This window comes from Eptatretus burgeri, chromosome 6, assembly GCF_056783735.1.
Source record: "Eptatretus burgeri isolate ZD-2024b chromosome 6, Ebu_testis_v1, whole genome shotgun sequence".
Classification (NCBI taxonomy): domain Eukaryota; kingdom Metazoa; phylum Chordata; class Myxini; order Myxiniformes; family Myxinidae; genus Eptatretus; species Eptatretus burgeri.
In genome coordinates, this window is record NC_140966.1 from 82,036,533 (window position 1) to 82,052,464 (window position 15,932).

Here is a 15,932-nt window from a genome sequence, read left to right on the forward strand (position 1 = left end):
CCAATAAGTAAGGAACCGTTATCAAATGTGTCATGTTCATCTCCACATGTTCTGATGAATTGTAACACCTTCCAGGGGTCTTGGTGCTAATGAGACATTTCAAAATGGAAGACTGCTTTGTAATTTGTGAAGCTCCATGTGAACTTTGCACCGTTAATCAGAGTTGATCCCATCTTGAACGCGAGAGCGACACCTCCAGAATGTCTTGATGGTTTTTCAATTAGGATTAGGAGTGCTAAATTGTCAGCTGTGTGGTTTTGAATATTCTTTCAAACATGTCACTTTCTTTCTCTCTGGTTATGCAGAACAGAAAACAGAAACTTTACTGTCGATGATGCTGTCATATTTCTGCCCTACAGATTGAGATGCTTTCGCAGCGTTTAAGTGCGAAGGATGAAAAATTAAATCACATTACATCAAAAAATAAGATACTGTCAGATGATCTGACGAACCTTGCAAAGTTGTTGTCAGAAGTGGAACTTCAGCAAGAGGAGAGCGACAATGCAATGGAGCTGCAGTAACAGAAGGATGTTGAGAGCTGCCAAAAAGTAAGGAACCATTATCAAATATGTGAGACGACAGATGTCAAGAGGGTGAAAATCCTGTTTACCTCTACATGCTCTGATGAATTTTGACAACACACAGGGGTCATGCTTATAATCAGACATTTACAAATGGAAGAATTTCATTGGAATTTGTGGAACGCCATATGAACTTTGCACTTTTAACCAGAATTCATCCCATTTTTGAATTGAGAGGGACTCCTCCACAAAGTCTTTATGTTAATTGATTGAGAATTAGAAGAAGTGCTCAATTATCAGCTGTGTGGTGTTGAATTTTCTTTCAAAAATGTCACTTTCTCTCTGGTTATGTACAACAGAAACTTTACTGTCGATGACACCGTCATGTTTCTATCCCACAGATAAAGTTGCTTTCGCAACGATTGAATGCGAAAGATAAACAATGCAAACAGTTTACGTTGAAAAACAAGGAACTTTCAGAGGAGCTGAAGAAACTTACCGACAAGTTGTCAGAAGTGGAACTTCAGCGACAGGACAAACGACAACAGCATGAGCTGCAGAAACAGAAGGATGTTAAGACCTGCCAAAAAGTAAGGAACCATTTTCAAACATGTGGAATCACAGATGCCAAGAGCGTGAACATCATGTTTACCTCCACATGCTCTGATGAGCTTTATTACCTCACAGGGGTCATACTGATAATGAGACATTTACATATGGAAGACTTTATTGGAATTTGTAACTTTCCTTGTTACCTTTGCACCTTTAACTGGAATTTATCCCATTTTGGACTTGAGAGGGACACCTCCATAATGTCTTGATGTTTGATTGAGGATTAGAAGGAGTGCTCAATTGTGAGCTGTGTGGTGTTGAATTTCTTTCAAAGATGTCACTTGCTTTCTTTCTGGTTATGTAGAACAGAAAACATGTACTGTCTATGACGCTGTCATGATTCTGTCACACAGGTTGAGGTGCTTTCGCAATGATCGAGTGTGAAAAATGAACATTTCAATGAGCTTGCATTGAGAAATGACGTACTTTCAGAAGACTTACAGATAAAGTCCCTCTTAGTTGAGATGCAACTGAAGGACAATATATTGTTGCGGTATTCGCGCCCGCCGGCGTGCGGACGGCCACGTAACTCGAATCGCGGCACGTCGCCCACCGGACGGACAATCCAGTCGTGACCCTCTCGGACTAACGCCGGGAACCAGTCACGGGTGGACCTTTCGGTCTCACCGCGATCGAGCCAATCAGCCCCCGCGTGGGATAGGGTTGCTCGCCAAATTCGACCTACCTAAGTACCCACGCGGAGGGTAGACCGGGCGATCGCACCTCGCCGCAGGTCGACTTCGGACACGGGCCACTTAAGCGACCCGTTCTGTACTATCAGAATAACCGAGCGGTGTTATCGTCGACCTCGACGGTTCGATTAATTATCGGGCGTATTCAGCCCACTACCAACCCTTTACGTGAAGCAAGATGAGGATTCAATGGGAGAAATGACGAAGCGAAGCGGGAAACAGTTCAACACAAAAGCACATTTATTCGCGGCACACGGGAAGCACACATATACAATTCCACCAAAAGCACACAGAAAAAACACAATTCCATTTACACAAAAAGCAAATATAAAAGCGAAAACACAATGCAATTTACACAAAAAGCAAATATAAAAGCGAAAACAATGCAGAGCTAATACCGACTACCGAGCACACGGCAACACTTATACAATTCTACCTCACAGACGGCGCCGACAACACATACCCAAAACCAAGGAAAATAATACCCCCAAGAATGAGGCGGGCCTGAGGCCGAGACCGGGTCGCGCCTACCCGTCTGGTGATGAGACGCGGAGCGGCGATGGCGCCCCAACTCCGCGGACCTCGCGGACAGTGTCTGGCAGGGGGTGGGAAAGGGGCCCCCTTGGTCGCACTATCTCAGCGCGGGGGGAAACAGGAGGGGGTTGCTGATGCTCGGGGTATAGAGGATCTTTATTATGTGCGACGAGCGTCTCCACCTCGGCCAGGTCGCGCTGTCGGCCTCCCTCGGGTGCAGCTTCCTGCACGACGCGAGCACCCCCTCGTCTGGTGTCGCCGCCTTTCCACAGCTCGTCCCCTCCGTTCCGACTCCAACGCACACGACGAGCAGCTCCACCGCCCGCGAAGTCTTGACCCTCTGCTTCCGACTCTGCTACTCTCCGCCTCTGGACTCTCCGACTCTCGACTCTTCTTTGGACTCTCCTCTCACTGACTGACGAACACGGTCCTTTTATCCCCCCGTAGCTTCGCCTTTGACCCCCTCCCTTTGACCTTTCACCTCGCTCCCCATTGGCCCGAGAAAAAGTGGGCGTGAAGGCTTTTTGATCCACAAATTTGCATATATCGATCGTCCTGGAGGCGGGGCCAAATCGCCCCTCGCTCACCGATTGGACGGCAAAAAGTGGGCGTGTGTCGTTTTTGATCCATTTTGAAGCACAAAATCCGTGATTTTGTACCCGCTGTTCGACGCGCGCCCTGCACGAGTCCAACACCGGTACCCACAGCGGGGCAAGAACGGTGGCGATGCTACGGTTGCGAGGTGTGACGTGAAGGTCGTGGCGGTTGTGGTGAAGCGGTGGTGTGGTTGGTGGTTGATGTTGTGGTTGTGGTGGTAATCATGGCGGTTGGTCCAAAATAAAGATAGCAAAAGAAAAACGGCTATCCTGAAGAGTCGCAGCTCGCATAAATGACATGTATTCCCACTAGACAACGGGTTTGGACCTAACTACACATGTACTTACCGAGATACCTCACCTAAGGGACCTGAATGGTGGTTTGCGAATTTGGTAACCACAACAATATATATATATATATATATATATATATATATATATATATATATATATATATATATATATATACATATATATATATATACATATATATATATATATATATATATATATATACATATATATATATATATATATATATATATATATATATATATATAGTTGTGTGTCTTCAAAACAAGGTGCACACAGCCAACATAAAAATATATCACAGTTTGCACACTCCTTGAAACTCCTTGAATTTCCTGGAAAATGAGATTCCATTTTCCAGTACTTGAAAGTCCTGGAAACTCCCTGAAAATAAACCTTTTTTGTGTGCACTGTCCCTTACATATTTCTATCCTCTTTTTAATTTTTTTGTAAGAAAATAAGCTGACATCGGTCATTTTGCTGCCAAAGGCTCGATTGACCTGGATTCGGGGTATTTTCATTCATTCTGTACGTGGTTGTAAAGTGTAGTAAAATATCAACCAATGAAAAGCATTGGAAATATATGCTCGAACAATTCATTGGCTGTTGATCGATGACGCCGCCATAATCTCCCTGTCAGTAGCATATTGACTTCAATATTGAGTAACTGCATGAACGTCTCTGCACGGAGAAACTTTTCGGCTGCAGAACGGAGAAGCAAAATATCCAAAGTTTGTTATTTCAACACTGCGTGGCTCAGCCATCCCCGACTATCGGGATTGGCTAGAAAGGGTGTCCATCCACAAAGCAAGATGTCATGTGTGCAAGAAAGTTGAAGATATTTCGAACATGGGCGAAAGGTCAGGTCAGGTCAGGTATGGGAGCATGTGCCAGAACAGCACGTCGCTGCGTCCACTTTCCGCCGGTACTCCAGGGGCCTCCGTCTGGCCATCCCCCAGGCAGATGCCAGGCCCATCCCCATCTCCTTGAGATGATGGTCAACCTGTTGCAACCATGAGGCACGTGGTCGACCCACTGGCCTCCTCCACTCATGAGACTCCCTCGCTGAGAGAATCTGGTGAGCAGGATCAGAGTCAGGAAAACGAGCCACATGTCCATACAGCCGTAACTGACGCTCACGGACTATGCAGGTAACAAATCTCATCCGAGTCTCTCTCAGCAACCGCTCGTTGGACACAAAATCCGACCAGCGATAGCCAAGGATTCTCCGAAGAGACCTGGTACCAAAGGAATTAAGTCTCCGTCTCAGATCCTTGGTCAGAGTCCAAGTCTCGCACCCATAGAGCAAGACTGGAAGTACCAAGGACCTGAAGACTCGGACTTTCGTCCTCCCGCACAGGTACCGGCAGCGCCACACCCCATGATCCAGTGAATCCATGACTCCCCAGGCCCGACCCAGACGTCTATTGACCTCTGACTCGCAGCCAGCAGAGACATGAATATCACTGCCAAGGTAAGTGAATCTCTCCACGACCTCAACATCCTCACCACAAACAGACACAGACAGGACAGCAGCATCCAAGATGTCACCGAAAGCCTGGATCTTAGTTTTGACCCAAGAAACCCGTAATCCCAACGGCTCCGACTCCTCATTCAGCACCTCGAGGGCCCCCAAGAGGATGTCTAAAGTCTCCGCAAAGATGACTGCATCATCTGCAAAGTCAAGGTCCGAGATCTTGACATTCCCAAATGACGCACCGCAACTTGATCTCTCCGACATCCTCCCTAGAATCCAGTCCATACAAGTGCTGAAAAGTGTGGGGGCAAGTACACATCCCTGACGAACTCCAGTAACAACTGGAAATAAGTCAGAGATGGTACCACCACACTTCACAGCACTCTCAGTACCAGAGTAGAGTTCATTCAATTCGATTCAATTCGATTTCAATGAACACATCACGAAAAATTCCAGTTTATAAATTTGACTTTTTGTAATCAAGGGAGATAGACTGAGCACAGCTAAAATAACAGTATAACGGGTTGTCTCCCCTTGATGATTATTAATGATGAGTGAAATAATATCCTCATTTCTTGAACACACAAACCGTTCAATTTATTTTAATGGTAAAAAAAACCAATAAATAAAATAAACATTGAATGATAGTCCAATTGTCAGGTTGAGTACCTTGTTGTTGCGAGAAGTGAATTGTTTTTTGATGGTTTCGTACTCGCATGGGTCTATAGAAAAAATTTAGCTTGGTTGCTGGAGTGGCAACCTTGGGGAACTCCGATAATTTGCATAAATCCAACATGGTCGCCACGGACAGAGGTGGAAAATAACTTTTCAACCAATCAACCTACAATCACATGTGATACATTTTTTCCGTATAATTTTGAGGTGAGGAATCGATTTCTGAGGTCAGTTGTGTGGTTCGGGGTCAAATTCAGGGTTAAAGGTAAAGTTCAATGTCATTTTTGGACTATTGAGGGGTTTAAAACTTTTTGACCCCTGCATCAACTGCAGATCACTCCTCCTCGATAGTTGATGAACAATCCCGTTGATTTTAATCTCACCTCTTCTTCTTTTCAGAGAAACGTATGATGGCTGACTCAAGGTGTCTTCTCCCGGTGTGTCACGGAGGTGGAGGAAAAATGAAATTCACTGAGATCAGGATCAAGAAGCTCATCTCGTGCGCCAAATCCCGTGGAGATGGAGACCTGCAGGCTAAGCTACAGAACATTATTGATGTTGGTGGAGATGCGGCAAGCATAGCCTGCCACAAAGGTTGCTACTGTACTTGTACATCAAAAGAGAAAATTGAGAGAGTGAGAAAGTGACAGAAAATAAAGGCTGAAGATGAGGGTGGAAGGACAACTACAAGGTCTCATACTAAGGTAGCTGACAAAGGTGTATTTGAGTACAAACGTGATTGTATGTTCTGTAGCGAGGAATGTTTACCCATTGATGATAGACACCCATAAAGATGGGACCGCGTTCGTGAGTGTATGACCAAAGAACATTTTGACACAGAACGTAACCCACTCCCAACTATGAAAGATATGCTCCTTGATGTTGCTGAGCAGCGCAATGATGATGTCGCTAGAAGGGTCAAGTTGCACCTTGCTTTTGTTTCGGATATACCTTCTGCTGAGTGCAAGTACCACGTCCGCTGCTATAACAGTTTCACGAAAGTCCCTACATATGCTGATTTGCCAACTGGTAGTGCAGCTGAAAATGCTCTGAAGGAAGTCATTGAGTACATGAAGAGTCAAATCAGCTAAGGTGTTATATTTGTAGGCCATGAGAAAATCATTCAATAAATTTCTACTATTTGAAAAAAATGGTCCATTAATGGTTGGATACTTCAGTATAAATTTCCAGGAGATAAAAAAGACAGTTTCAGGCACATATATTAAAGTCTGAGGAAAAAAAAAAGAGGGGAACGATTTTTTTTGAAAGCCCGTTTTTGAAGGCCCTGAGCGTCACATTTTTCATTGACCAGTTTCACACTGCTTCTATTGCCTTTTCTAGATATATATATATATATATATATATATATATATATATATATATATATATATATATATATATATATGTATATATATTTATATATATATATATATATTTAATTTAAAGGTCACCATCTAAGGTTATGTATGAACATAAATTTAATCAGCGGTCCTTTGCTAAATAAAAAAAAATGTGGTTTAAAATTCCGCTTGTGCACGTTAGTGCGTCCGTCGAAATTGTCTAGGGGCTCAGGGTTGAGTTTACTACCAGATGGCAGCAGCATGTACTGAAATAGTGTCATGGCCATGTCTGTATGCTAAGTTCCTGATGGCATGTAACCCATTTTGTGCCCCCAAAGCTTTTCAGTATTGAAATATCGAGATATGAAAACCAACCCAACCGCGTCCGTCATGAATATAACGTGTGTAATCCACGCCATCAACTCCCGCCAACGGTGGATCACGTGAATGGTCTGCACCAGGAAATAGACTTTTGACTCTGCTGGTGCGTATTACGTCATCGAAATCTGTGGAAGAAGTCCGTAATGGGGACATATTTGAAAGAGTCGGTGTTCGTCATAAAAAAATAACGTGCGCAATATCTAACGTGCGCAAGTATATATCAGTCTTGAACTTGAAAAAAATGAATAGGAATGTTGTGTGACTTCGTAGGAATGTAAATTACATTTAAAGAAAGTAAATAAGTGCTCGAACCGTGGTGGAAAGGACGAGGTCAGGTCCACCATCTTCACTTTCTATGGTTTCTGACGGAGTTGGCCATTTCCATGTTAGAATCTGACGGACACGTATTGTGCACGTTAGTAATATGATGGACACGTATTGTGCACGTTAGTAATATGATGGACACGTATTGTGCACGTTAGTGATTTGGTCTATTTTGAAGCATTTGAAGCCAACTCTACCCCATTTTACATGGAAAACACCACCTAAAGATAAACAAAAATCCACACTGATAGGATAACGACTAGGCAGTTTTTCACGTTCGTGGACTTCAAGACAACCTGTGTATAAACAATCATTCACGCTCTTTTCTTCAGGGACTGCAACAGATGGTCACGTTAAAACCACTGGGAAATTTGACAGTAACAACAAAGTTCAGGTGAGCATCGCGAATTTATCAGCCATTCGTTTTCCTCATCTGTGGAGGTATGTGGCATGACTCGACTGCCTTATGCCTGCATTAAAATGAAAACGAAGCAGAAATGCAGTGGCACTCTTGGGAAAACTTTAAGCGTAATGCGTTTACAGTCTGGTGGTGCAAATTACAAAACATACCATACCTGAATGAGTCGCGGTTTTTCTTTTGCAGCCCAATGAAGTCATGAAGGACTATGTTGTGTTTTTTACGCGCCCACTAAAATGGCACATCGGACGAGTACTAGACCAACCCACTAATGAAAGCGTCCGTATGAAGTTCCACCAACAAGATGGAACCAAAATTCCTTCACCTGGCCAAGGACTGAGGACAGAGAAACAGTTGATTCAGTGTATATCCATGGACCTGTCAGTATAATCGGGTATCACCAATTCTCCCTTTATGGGAGGACTTCAAGGCTTTGAAAGATAGATACCTGTCATGGAAAAAGAGAAATTGTGTCTCATAACTTCATCAAGTCCGTCAAAAATAACATGCATAAGTGTACCCCAAAATTTTCTCTGATCTGTTTATCTTAGTACCTTTGACATATTCCATTACAAATACGGGGTCTTATGTTTGTACATTATGTTATTTGCCAAAAAGGTTTTCTGGTATCGTGATGTCATCGGTGAGAGATGATAAATATACGAATTTTTAAGCGAACAAAAATTGTCATCGTGTTGAAAGTTCATCCAACATAGGTGTGTACAAACTTTTTGATGGACAATAGATTTTTCTTAAGAGGTTATCTCATATATATATATATATATATATATATATATATATATATATATATATATATATATATATATATATATATATATATATATATATATATATAAACACTTTGCATGCTGGATTCGGCCTGGAAAACAGGGAAAGAAAAAAAAAAATCACTACTTTGTCCATCAACAATAACGTGCATAAACCCTCAAAGCTTGGGGTAAAAAGTGTTTTTCTCAAAATGTGGGTACATCACTATATTTTCTCCTGTTGATTATTATAGCTAAGTAATTCAACTTCCTAAAAACATTAGTTATATAATTTAATAAAGAATTCTATATTTTGATGATTGTGTTACACTTTATTACACCTTAGCTAATTTTGACTCTGAACAAAGACAGGTCCACAATATGGAATAGTGTTGAACTGCATTCCCTGTACTCAGATCTAGGTGGGAAGCTCGGTCGACATGACATGTTTAGCAAGTTGACTGACTGCATGAGTAAGGATGTTATCGTTGTTCGGGTAGATGGCTGTGCTACCATTGTTGGTTTCCATGAGTCCATTGCTAAAAGTCTCACGATAGTAAAGGTAGACGATACGGATGAGAGGAGCATTGCTTCCGTGGTGAGGCAGATAAAGCATGAGGCACGGTCAGTCAAGTACAACAGTGCCAATTACGACCTATCAGAATTTACACAGGCCAACACAATCAAGGCAACCAGCCCAAGTTTGTTGAAGTTGGTTTCGGACCTGGTCTCCAGTGGTAAAGTGACCAAGAAATCTCTGAGCCTTAGCCAGTCAATTCAGTCACGTTACAGGTACCAGAAATCAGACAACATTAGGACTGGCCGTCAAACTGTTGCACCGGCACGGCAGTTCCGAACTTCTCAAACTTCTTCATGAGCATGGCTTCACGACCTCGTACGATGAGGCCCTGAGATTCCGAAAATCGACCGCTCGTCTACTAGGTGGCAATGCACAGGTTCTCCACCAGTTCATGGGGTTGTGTAGAACCGTCAGCGTCATCTTCGCGTGGTTTGACAACTTCAATCTCCAGGTATTCACACCCAATGATCGACGCACTACCCATGTCATCTCACATGAATTCCAGCAACCTCATCCCACAGGTATGCTAGAGTATGGCTGCACTAAGCCAGGGATGAGCAGCCTAATCATCCCCAGACTCTCTAAGAAAGCCGCCTAGTCAAAGACCAGCAGTAGCTCATCGGGCAGCCTTCCTTTGCAACACTACACCGGGCCGACCAAGGTGAACCCACCAGCTGTAGAGGCCACCTCTGGCATCTCCTACCAAGAAGTATTTGCCCGGCAGGTGAGTCGAGCTACTGCGCAGAAGGACATGAAGTGGCTAAACACGCTCAACACACAGGAGAACGCAATGGAGTGGGGTGGGTTCAACAATCAGGAGGCGCGCAATGATCAAGCTCAGAAGCCAGCGAGTACCTACATGTTCGGACCTCTCACCGACGCCAAAGCCGCTCATCCGGACACGGTGGTAACTTTGCTGGAGTACCTCAAGAAGTCGTTGGCTGACATGGGGATGGCCTGTGCGTAACATCTCTGTCGACCTGCAGCTGTACATGGTAGCCAGCCAAATCAAGTGGAATGACGTCGATCGCTTCAAAAACGTCATTCTCAGGCCAGGCATCATGCACACCGTGCAGTCCTTCAGTGGCGGCATCGGCAAACTCATGCGCGGGTCAGGTATTGAGCCTCTAATCAGCTCAGCGTTTGGAGGGCTAACAGGAATCATGAGCGGCAAGTCTTGGGTTCCGGCCAAGCGAGCGTTCTGGATGGTTTCGACTACTCTTCTGAGCAAGTTCATCACCACTGGTCCCAAAACATTCCAGGACTTAAGCGACTACCTTGAAACGTGCCAGCAACACCTAACGGGCAGGAACTGGGTCGATAACCTGATAAAGCCTACTCTTCGTCCATAAACTGCTTCGTAGCGAGAGGGAGGGAGATTTCCTGCTGCAGCAGCTAACGCTCGAGCGTATGCTCTCCTACTTCTTCGTTGCTGGCCACCACCACTGCGCCTGCTACATCACCCATCACATTCTCAAAATGCGCCACCTGCTGCCACCCGTGGCCAAAACAGAGCTTATGTCAGGTGCCTTCGTGTGCAGTCACCAAGAGGGTAGCTGTAATGGCGTGAGCTCTGATCAGTTTGGTGAACAAACTGCCATTCAAATCGGCAAAGGTGGCCTCAAGGATATAACCCTTTCTCAAGAGATGGTCGCGGAATGGATCGATTATTTTCCGTCATCGCCTACCTCTCAGACACCATGACGCACATCTACCCTGATCCTCCAGTCAAGGAGAGCAAAGACCAAGCTGGAGCAAGTACCACAAGCAGCGGACCACATCACAAGGAAGAGGGGTAGAAGAGGAGGGAGATGGATGCAGATGACAGATGTCAAATCTCGCTTGAGCTGTCCAAAATGTCTCACCCATTGGAAAATCAGTCGCCACACCTCTACAACGTCGCCAATGGTAGATTCGGTCTCCTGAAGCCGAGGTGAATGTTGCCGAATCAGTCGACATAGGCGAGAGAATAGCTGCACAGTTCCGAGCATCCCTCCCCACCGGATTCCATGCAACCGTCTCTAGCTCCATCAAAACCATGGAACACATAAAGAAAGGTGTGAAAGTGGGGGACAAGACGATCTTTGACCTGGAGACTATCTTCCTCAGGCTGCTGACAGTCGGAAAGCAGTGACAGATGAAGCCAGCATCCATCTTCCAATATGAGCTGTGCCCAATACCCCCCTCGCTCATCGACGAGTATGGTTGCTTGAAGAAAGGTAGCAAAGCACCGCTGGCTCAAAAACTCTGCGTACAGACACGACGACCACCGCCACTTGATGTCACCATTGTTGATACGAGCCAACTCCTCTACCACATTGTTTGGCCATCAAGAGGAGATGCATCGGTCATAGTTAAGTCCATCAATACGAGATTGTCCTCTCTCACTGGCAAGGTCTTAGTCTTGGACAAGTATCACAATGTTTCTGCGAAGGACCATGAGCATATGTGACGTGCTGGCCTTGGCTCCACCAATACACCGCTGCCCAGTCAAGACGCCATCATGAGGAATAAGGACAACAAGTTGCAGCTGTCAAAAGGTCTTAGTACCTACAGCTTCGGCGAAGGAGTCACCGTGGAGAGCCACTAGCAATGGTGTGTTCAACCATGACGAAGCGGACATAACAATGATCTCGTACCTCCTCATGGCTGCCGAGTCCGACACGCGAGTGATCCGCATTCTCTCAGATGACACCGATGTGTTCGTGCTGCTTGTGTACTGCGTGTACCGAAACAAGATCTAGGCCAGAGTGCAAATTGAGCGGTGGGATGGAGCCATTTGGGACATCAACGCCACCTGTGCCCAACTTGGGCCCCAAGTGCCTGCAGATCCTAGGAATGCACTATACTACTGGTTCAGATACCACCTCATACCTGTACGGCAAGGGGAAAGTGTCGGCCCTGAAGACCCTGAGAGCTGGCGACTTCCCAGGCCTGTACTCAGCCTTGGGCGAGCTTGATGCCACCCATGCACAGCTCATGGAAGAAGACAGGCATTCTTCTGTGCTCTATATGGTCAGCAACAGGGGACCACGATGAGCGAGGCGAGGTACCATATGTACACAAAGAAGTCTCGCAAGCTGCTCAAGATCATGTCGCTACCACCAACAGAGCAAAATCTCTTCCTGCACATCTTGCTCACTCATCTGCAGACCAGACTCGCAAAATCTGACCAGCAGGCTCCACCTGAAGTTGACATCACGAAGTATGGGTGGGAAATAAAAGATGGCACCCCAGTACCAACAACCTCCGATCAGCCCCCAGGACCCCAAGATCTCATGGATGTTGTGCGGTGCGGCTGTAAGGCGGCGGTGAAGGCGTGCGGAACTGAACGTTGCAGCTGTCACCATGGAAAGATATCATGCACTGTGTACTGCGCTTGTGTTTGTAGTAACACCTGCTTCAACCCGTTCAAGACAGGAGACGAAGACCAAGATGAAGTGGAAGAGGAAAGAGAAGCAGATGTGGAAGATGACGAGGAAACTGAACATCTTGATCTTGCATTCGGCTCTGATGATGAATAGGAGTGATCGCCGTTAATGAATAAACGCTTGACCACCATCGCTCTGAAAATTTCATTATTATTATACCATTTCATTTTTGGCCGAAAATGACCTTGAACTTGACCTTTGACCCTGAATCACAAAATTGACCTCAGAAATCGATTCCTCAGGTCAAAATTATATGGAAAAGAGGTATCACACATGATTGCAAGTTAATTGGTTGAAAAGTTATATTCGGCAAGGAAGGCAAGATTCGGAAAAGTTATATTCGGAAGGCAAGAATGACCCAAACAAGTTCTGCTCTATCTGTGGTAAAGTATCCATGCCAGACCGGCAGTCTAACATCACACATTTTGTAAGGAAAAGCTATCACGCATACTTTGGAATGAAACTTGGTGACCAGGACAAAGCCTTTGCCCCTCACATATGCTGCAAAATGTGCGTTGAGAGTCTGCGGCACTGGAGCCACAAGAAGATAGTGTCTGCCTTTTGGTATCCCAATGGTGTGGAGGGAGGGAAGAGATCATACTAATGACTGTTATTTCTGTATGACAAACCCACAAGGTGAGTTTATCAATTTTCTTTGACTTTAACTTTATATTTAATAAATGCCCAAACATTCTAAATTGTTTAACTTTATATACATCATGTCACCCCCTTGACGGTATGTCTATCTCTTTCATTTTAGGCATAAATCGAAAAAAGCAAGCAACACTTAAAGTATCCAGACATGCCATCTGCCATTAAACCAGTGCCTCATGGACCAGGAATTCCAATTCCAGCACTGCCCGAAAATTGCAGACATTCGGCACCCGATTCCGATGAACAAATGGAAGATGGTGACATATCTGGTACATATCAACCTACGGGCGAGACAAGTCAACCCAAACTCTTTAGCCAAGCGGAGTTGAATGATTTGTCACGAGATTTGTGTTTGTCCAAAGTACCTGCTCAGTTGCTGGGGTCACGACTTCGTGAAAATTGTTTGTTAGCTCCTGAAACTACATTCTCCTGGTACCGCAGCCGTGAAGAAAAGTTTCGAGAATATTTTAGTTCGGACGATGAAGTTTCTCTGGTTTACTGTAGCAACATCACCGGCCTCATTGCAGCTATGGGTTTAGCGTATGATCCTACAGAATGGCGGTTGTTCTTCGACTCCTCAAGTAGAAGCTTGAAAGCAGTACTACTCTTCAATGGCAACAAGATCGAGTCTGTTCCAGTGGGTCACTCGGTACAGATGACTGAGAACTATAGTAACATGGAGCATTTGCTAACTGCTTTGAAGTACAAAGATCACAATTGGATGATTTGCGGAGACCTAAAGGTATGTTGGTGTCAACCTAGTTACATATATTTTTATACTTTATTTCTTGAAATATTCTTAACATGGAATAAAATATATATTTTTAATAAAATGGAATAACAAATTTTAAAACAAATATGTGTGTTCTTTATTATTTATAGGTTGTGTCCATGGTGCTGGGTCTACAAGGCGGCTACACCAAATACCCCTGCTTTCTCTGTCTGTGGGACAGCCGAGCAGACAAGCAGCACTATGTACAACGCAACTGGCCAAAAAGATCTGGCCTGGAACCAGGTTCCCACAGCGTTGTGTCACACGCTCTTGTGAATCCTCAGAAGATTCTACTTCCGCCACTGCACATCAAGGTCGGACTTATGAAGAATTTTGTCAAAGCACTGAACAAAGAAGGTCGAGCTTTCGCTTTCCTGAACAAGAAATTTCCTCGTGCAAGTGAGGCCAAACTGAAAGCAGGCATTTTTGATGGCCCTCAGATCAGGGAGCTGATGAAAGATCCTAAATTGGACGAAAGTATGGAGAGCAATGAGAGGAATGCCTGGCTCTCATTCAAATCCACTGTGACGAACTTTCTGGGCAATCACCAAAGTCCAGAGTATGAATGTGTTGTGGAAGGGCTCCTGCAGAGCTTCCAGGCTCTTGGTGCACGCATGTCCATAAAGATGCATTTTCTCAGCTCGCATTTAGACTACTTTCCGGAAAACTGTGGTGATGTCAGGGAGGAGCAAGGAGAACGGTTTCACCAGGATATTCGAGTGATGGAAGAGAGGTACCAGGGCCGATGGGATGTCAACATGCTTGCAAACTACTGTTGATGCCTCAAGAGAGATGTTACAGATGTGAAACACAGACAAAAATCTTTGCGAAAGCCATTTATTCCGCATCAATTATTTTCCTTCGTCTTTTTAATGTTGAATTTCACATTAACGGTACTTGTGCGTCATTTTATATATAGTTTGTACATTTTCTGTCAATGTAAGTCTGATGTTGAATTGAAAAAATTACCCCAGTGTGGGGGTGACGGTCATCTCTATAATGTTTTTTTACGATCATAATCGATGAGCCGTTGCCAGATATGTCCTAAAATGACAGACTAGATAGGTTTTGAAAATGGTGACTTTCACAACTTTCGTGACCTTGAATCCGGGAAAAAATATGTCGTTGGGTATCACTCATCGACCTCTACCCACATACCAAATTTCATCAAGATCGGAAGTAAAAAGTTTTCTTTGTACTGGGAGGTGTTTTTGACCATCTTCCAGGTTACGTCACCAAATGGGACGGAAATTCAAAAATCTGTCCGGTTCGATGCAAGATAATATTTTTTACTATCATAATCAATAAACAGTTGCCGAATATCTTGTAGAATGGCAGACAAGATAGGTTTTGAAAATGGCGATTTTTATAACTTACGTGACCTTGACCCTGACCTTGAACCCAGACAAAAGTTATATTGTTGTGCAACACTCATCGACCTCTACCCACATACTAAGTTTCATCAAGATCGTAAAGAAAAATTGTTGACGGACGGACATTTGGTCCAGCTTTATTAGGTCATCTCTACCGAAATGACCTAAAAATGCTAATTAAAAAAACAAAAATTTTGATTATTTTTTTCCTTAAAATTGAGATAGTTGATTAAAAATTAAATAAAATAAAAATAAAAAATAAAATAAAATAAAAAGTTCAAATTAAAAACTTGACCTGATTGAGCTAAATGAGATACATTTCTAAATTCAGCATGCAAAAAGCATACAAGAACCGTTGAGAAAACCTAGACCTCTGAAATGACGCAGACCAGTGTTATTGATAAGGTTATGATAATCAATTTTTTTATCATCGAAATTGTTCTAAAGTTCATGGCTTTGGAATCAAACCGACTGAA

The 15,932-nt window shown here is 44.0% G+C and overlaps 2 protein-coding genes across 2 annotated transcripts in view; one reads left to right on the top strand and one right to left on the bottom strand.

Annotated features, from left to right (window-relative positions):
• LOC147025174 (uncharacterized) overlaps window positions 1-15,932 on the bottom strand; it is an 80,246-nt gene that overhangs the window by 32,131 nt on the left and 32,183 nt on the right. Inside the window, exons 2-3 of the mRNA XM_085885855.1 lie at window positions 1,021-1,075; window positions 453-538 (exon numbers count right to left, since the gene is read on the bottom strand). Coding sequence (XP_085741981.1) covers window positions 453-538; window positions 1,021-1,075 — 141 coding nt within the window. The remainder of the gene's footprint in view (window positions 1-452; window positions 539-1,020; window positions 1,076-15,932) is intronic.
• On the top strand, window positions 13,460-14,862 carry LOC147025176 (uncharacterized). Its single transcript, XM_085886944.1, has 2 exons — window positions 13,460-14,053; window positions 14,194-14,862. Exons 1-2 carry the CDS (start codon window positions 13,460-13,462, stop codon window positions 14,860-14,862), a joined length of 1,263 nt encoding a protein of 420 aa, XP_085743070.1.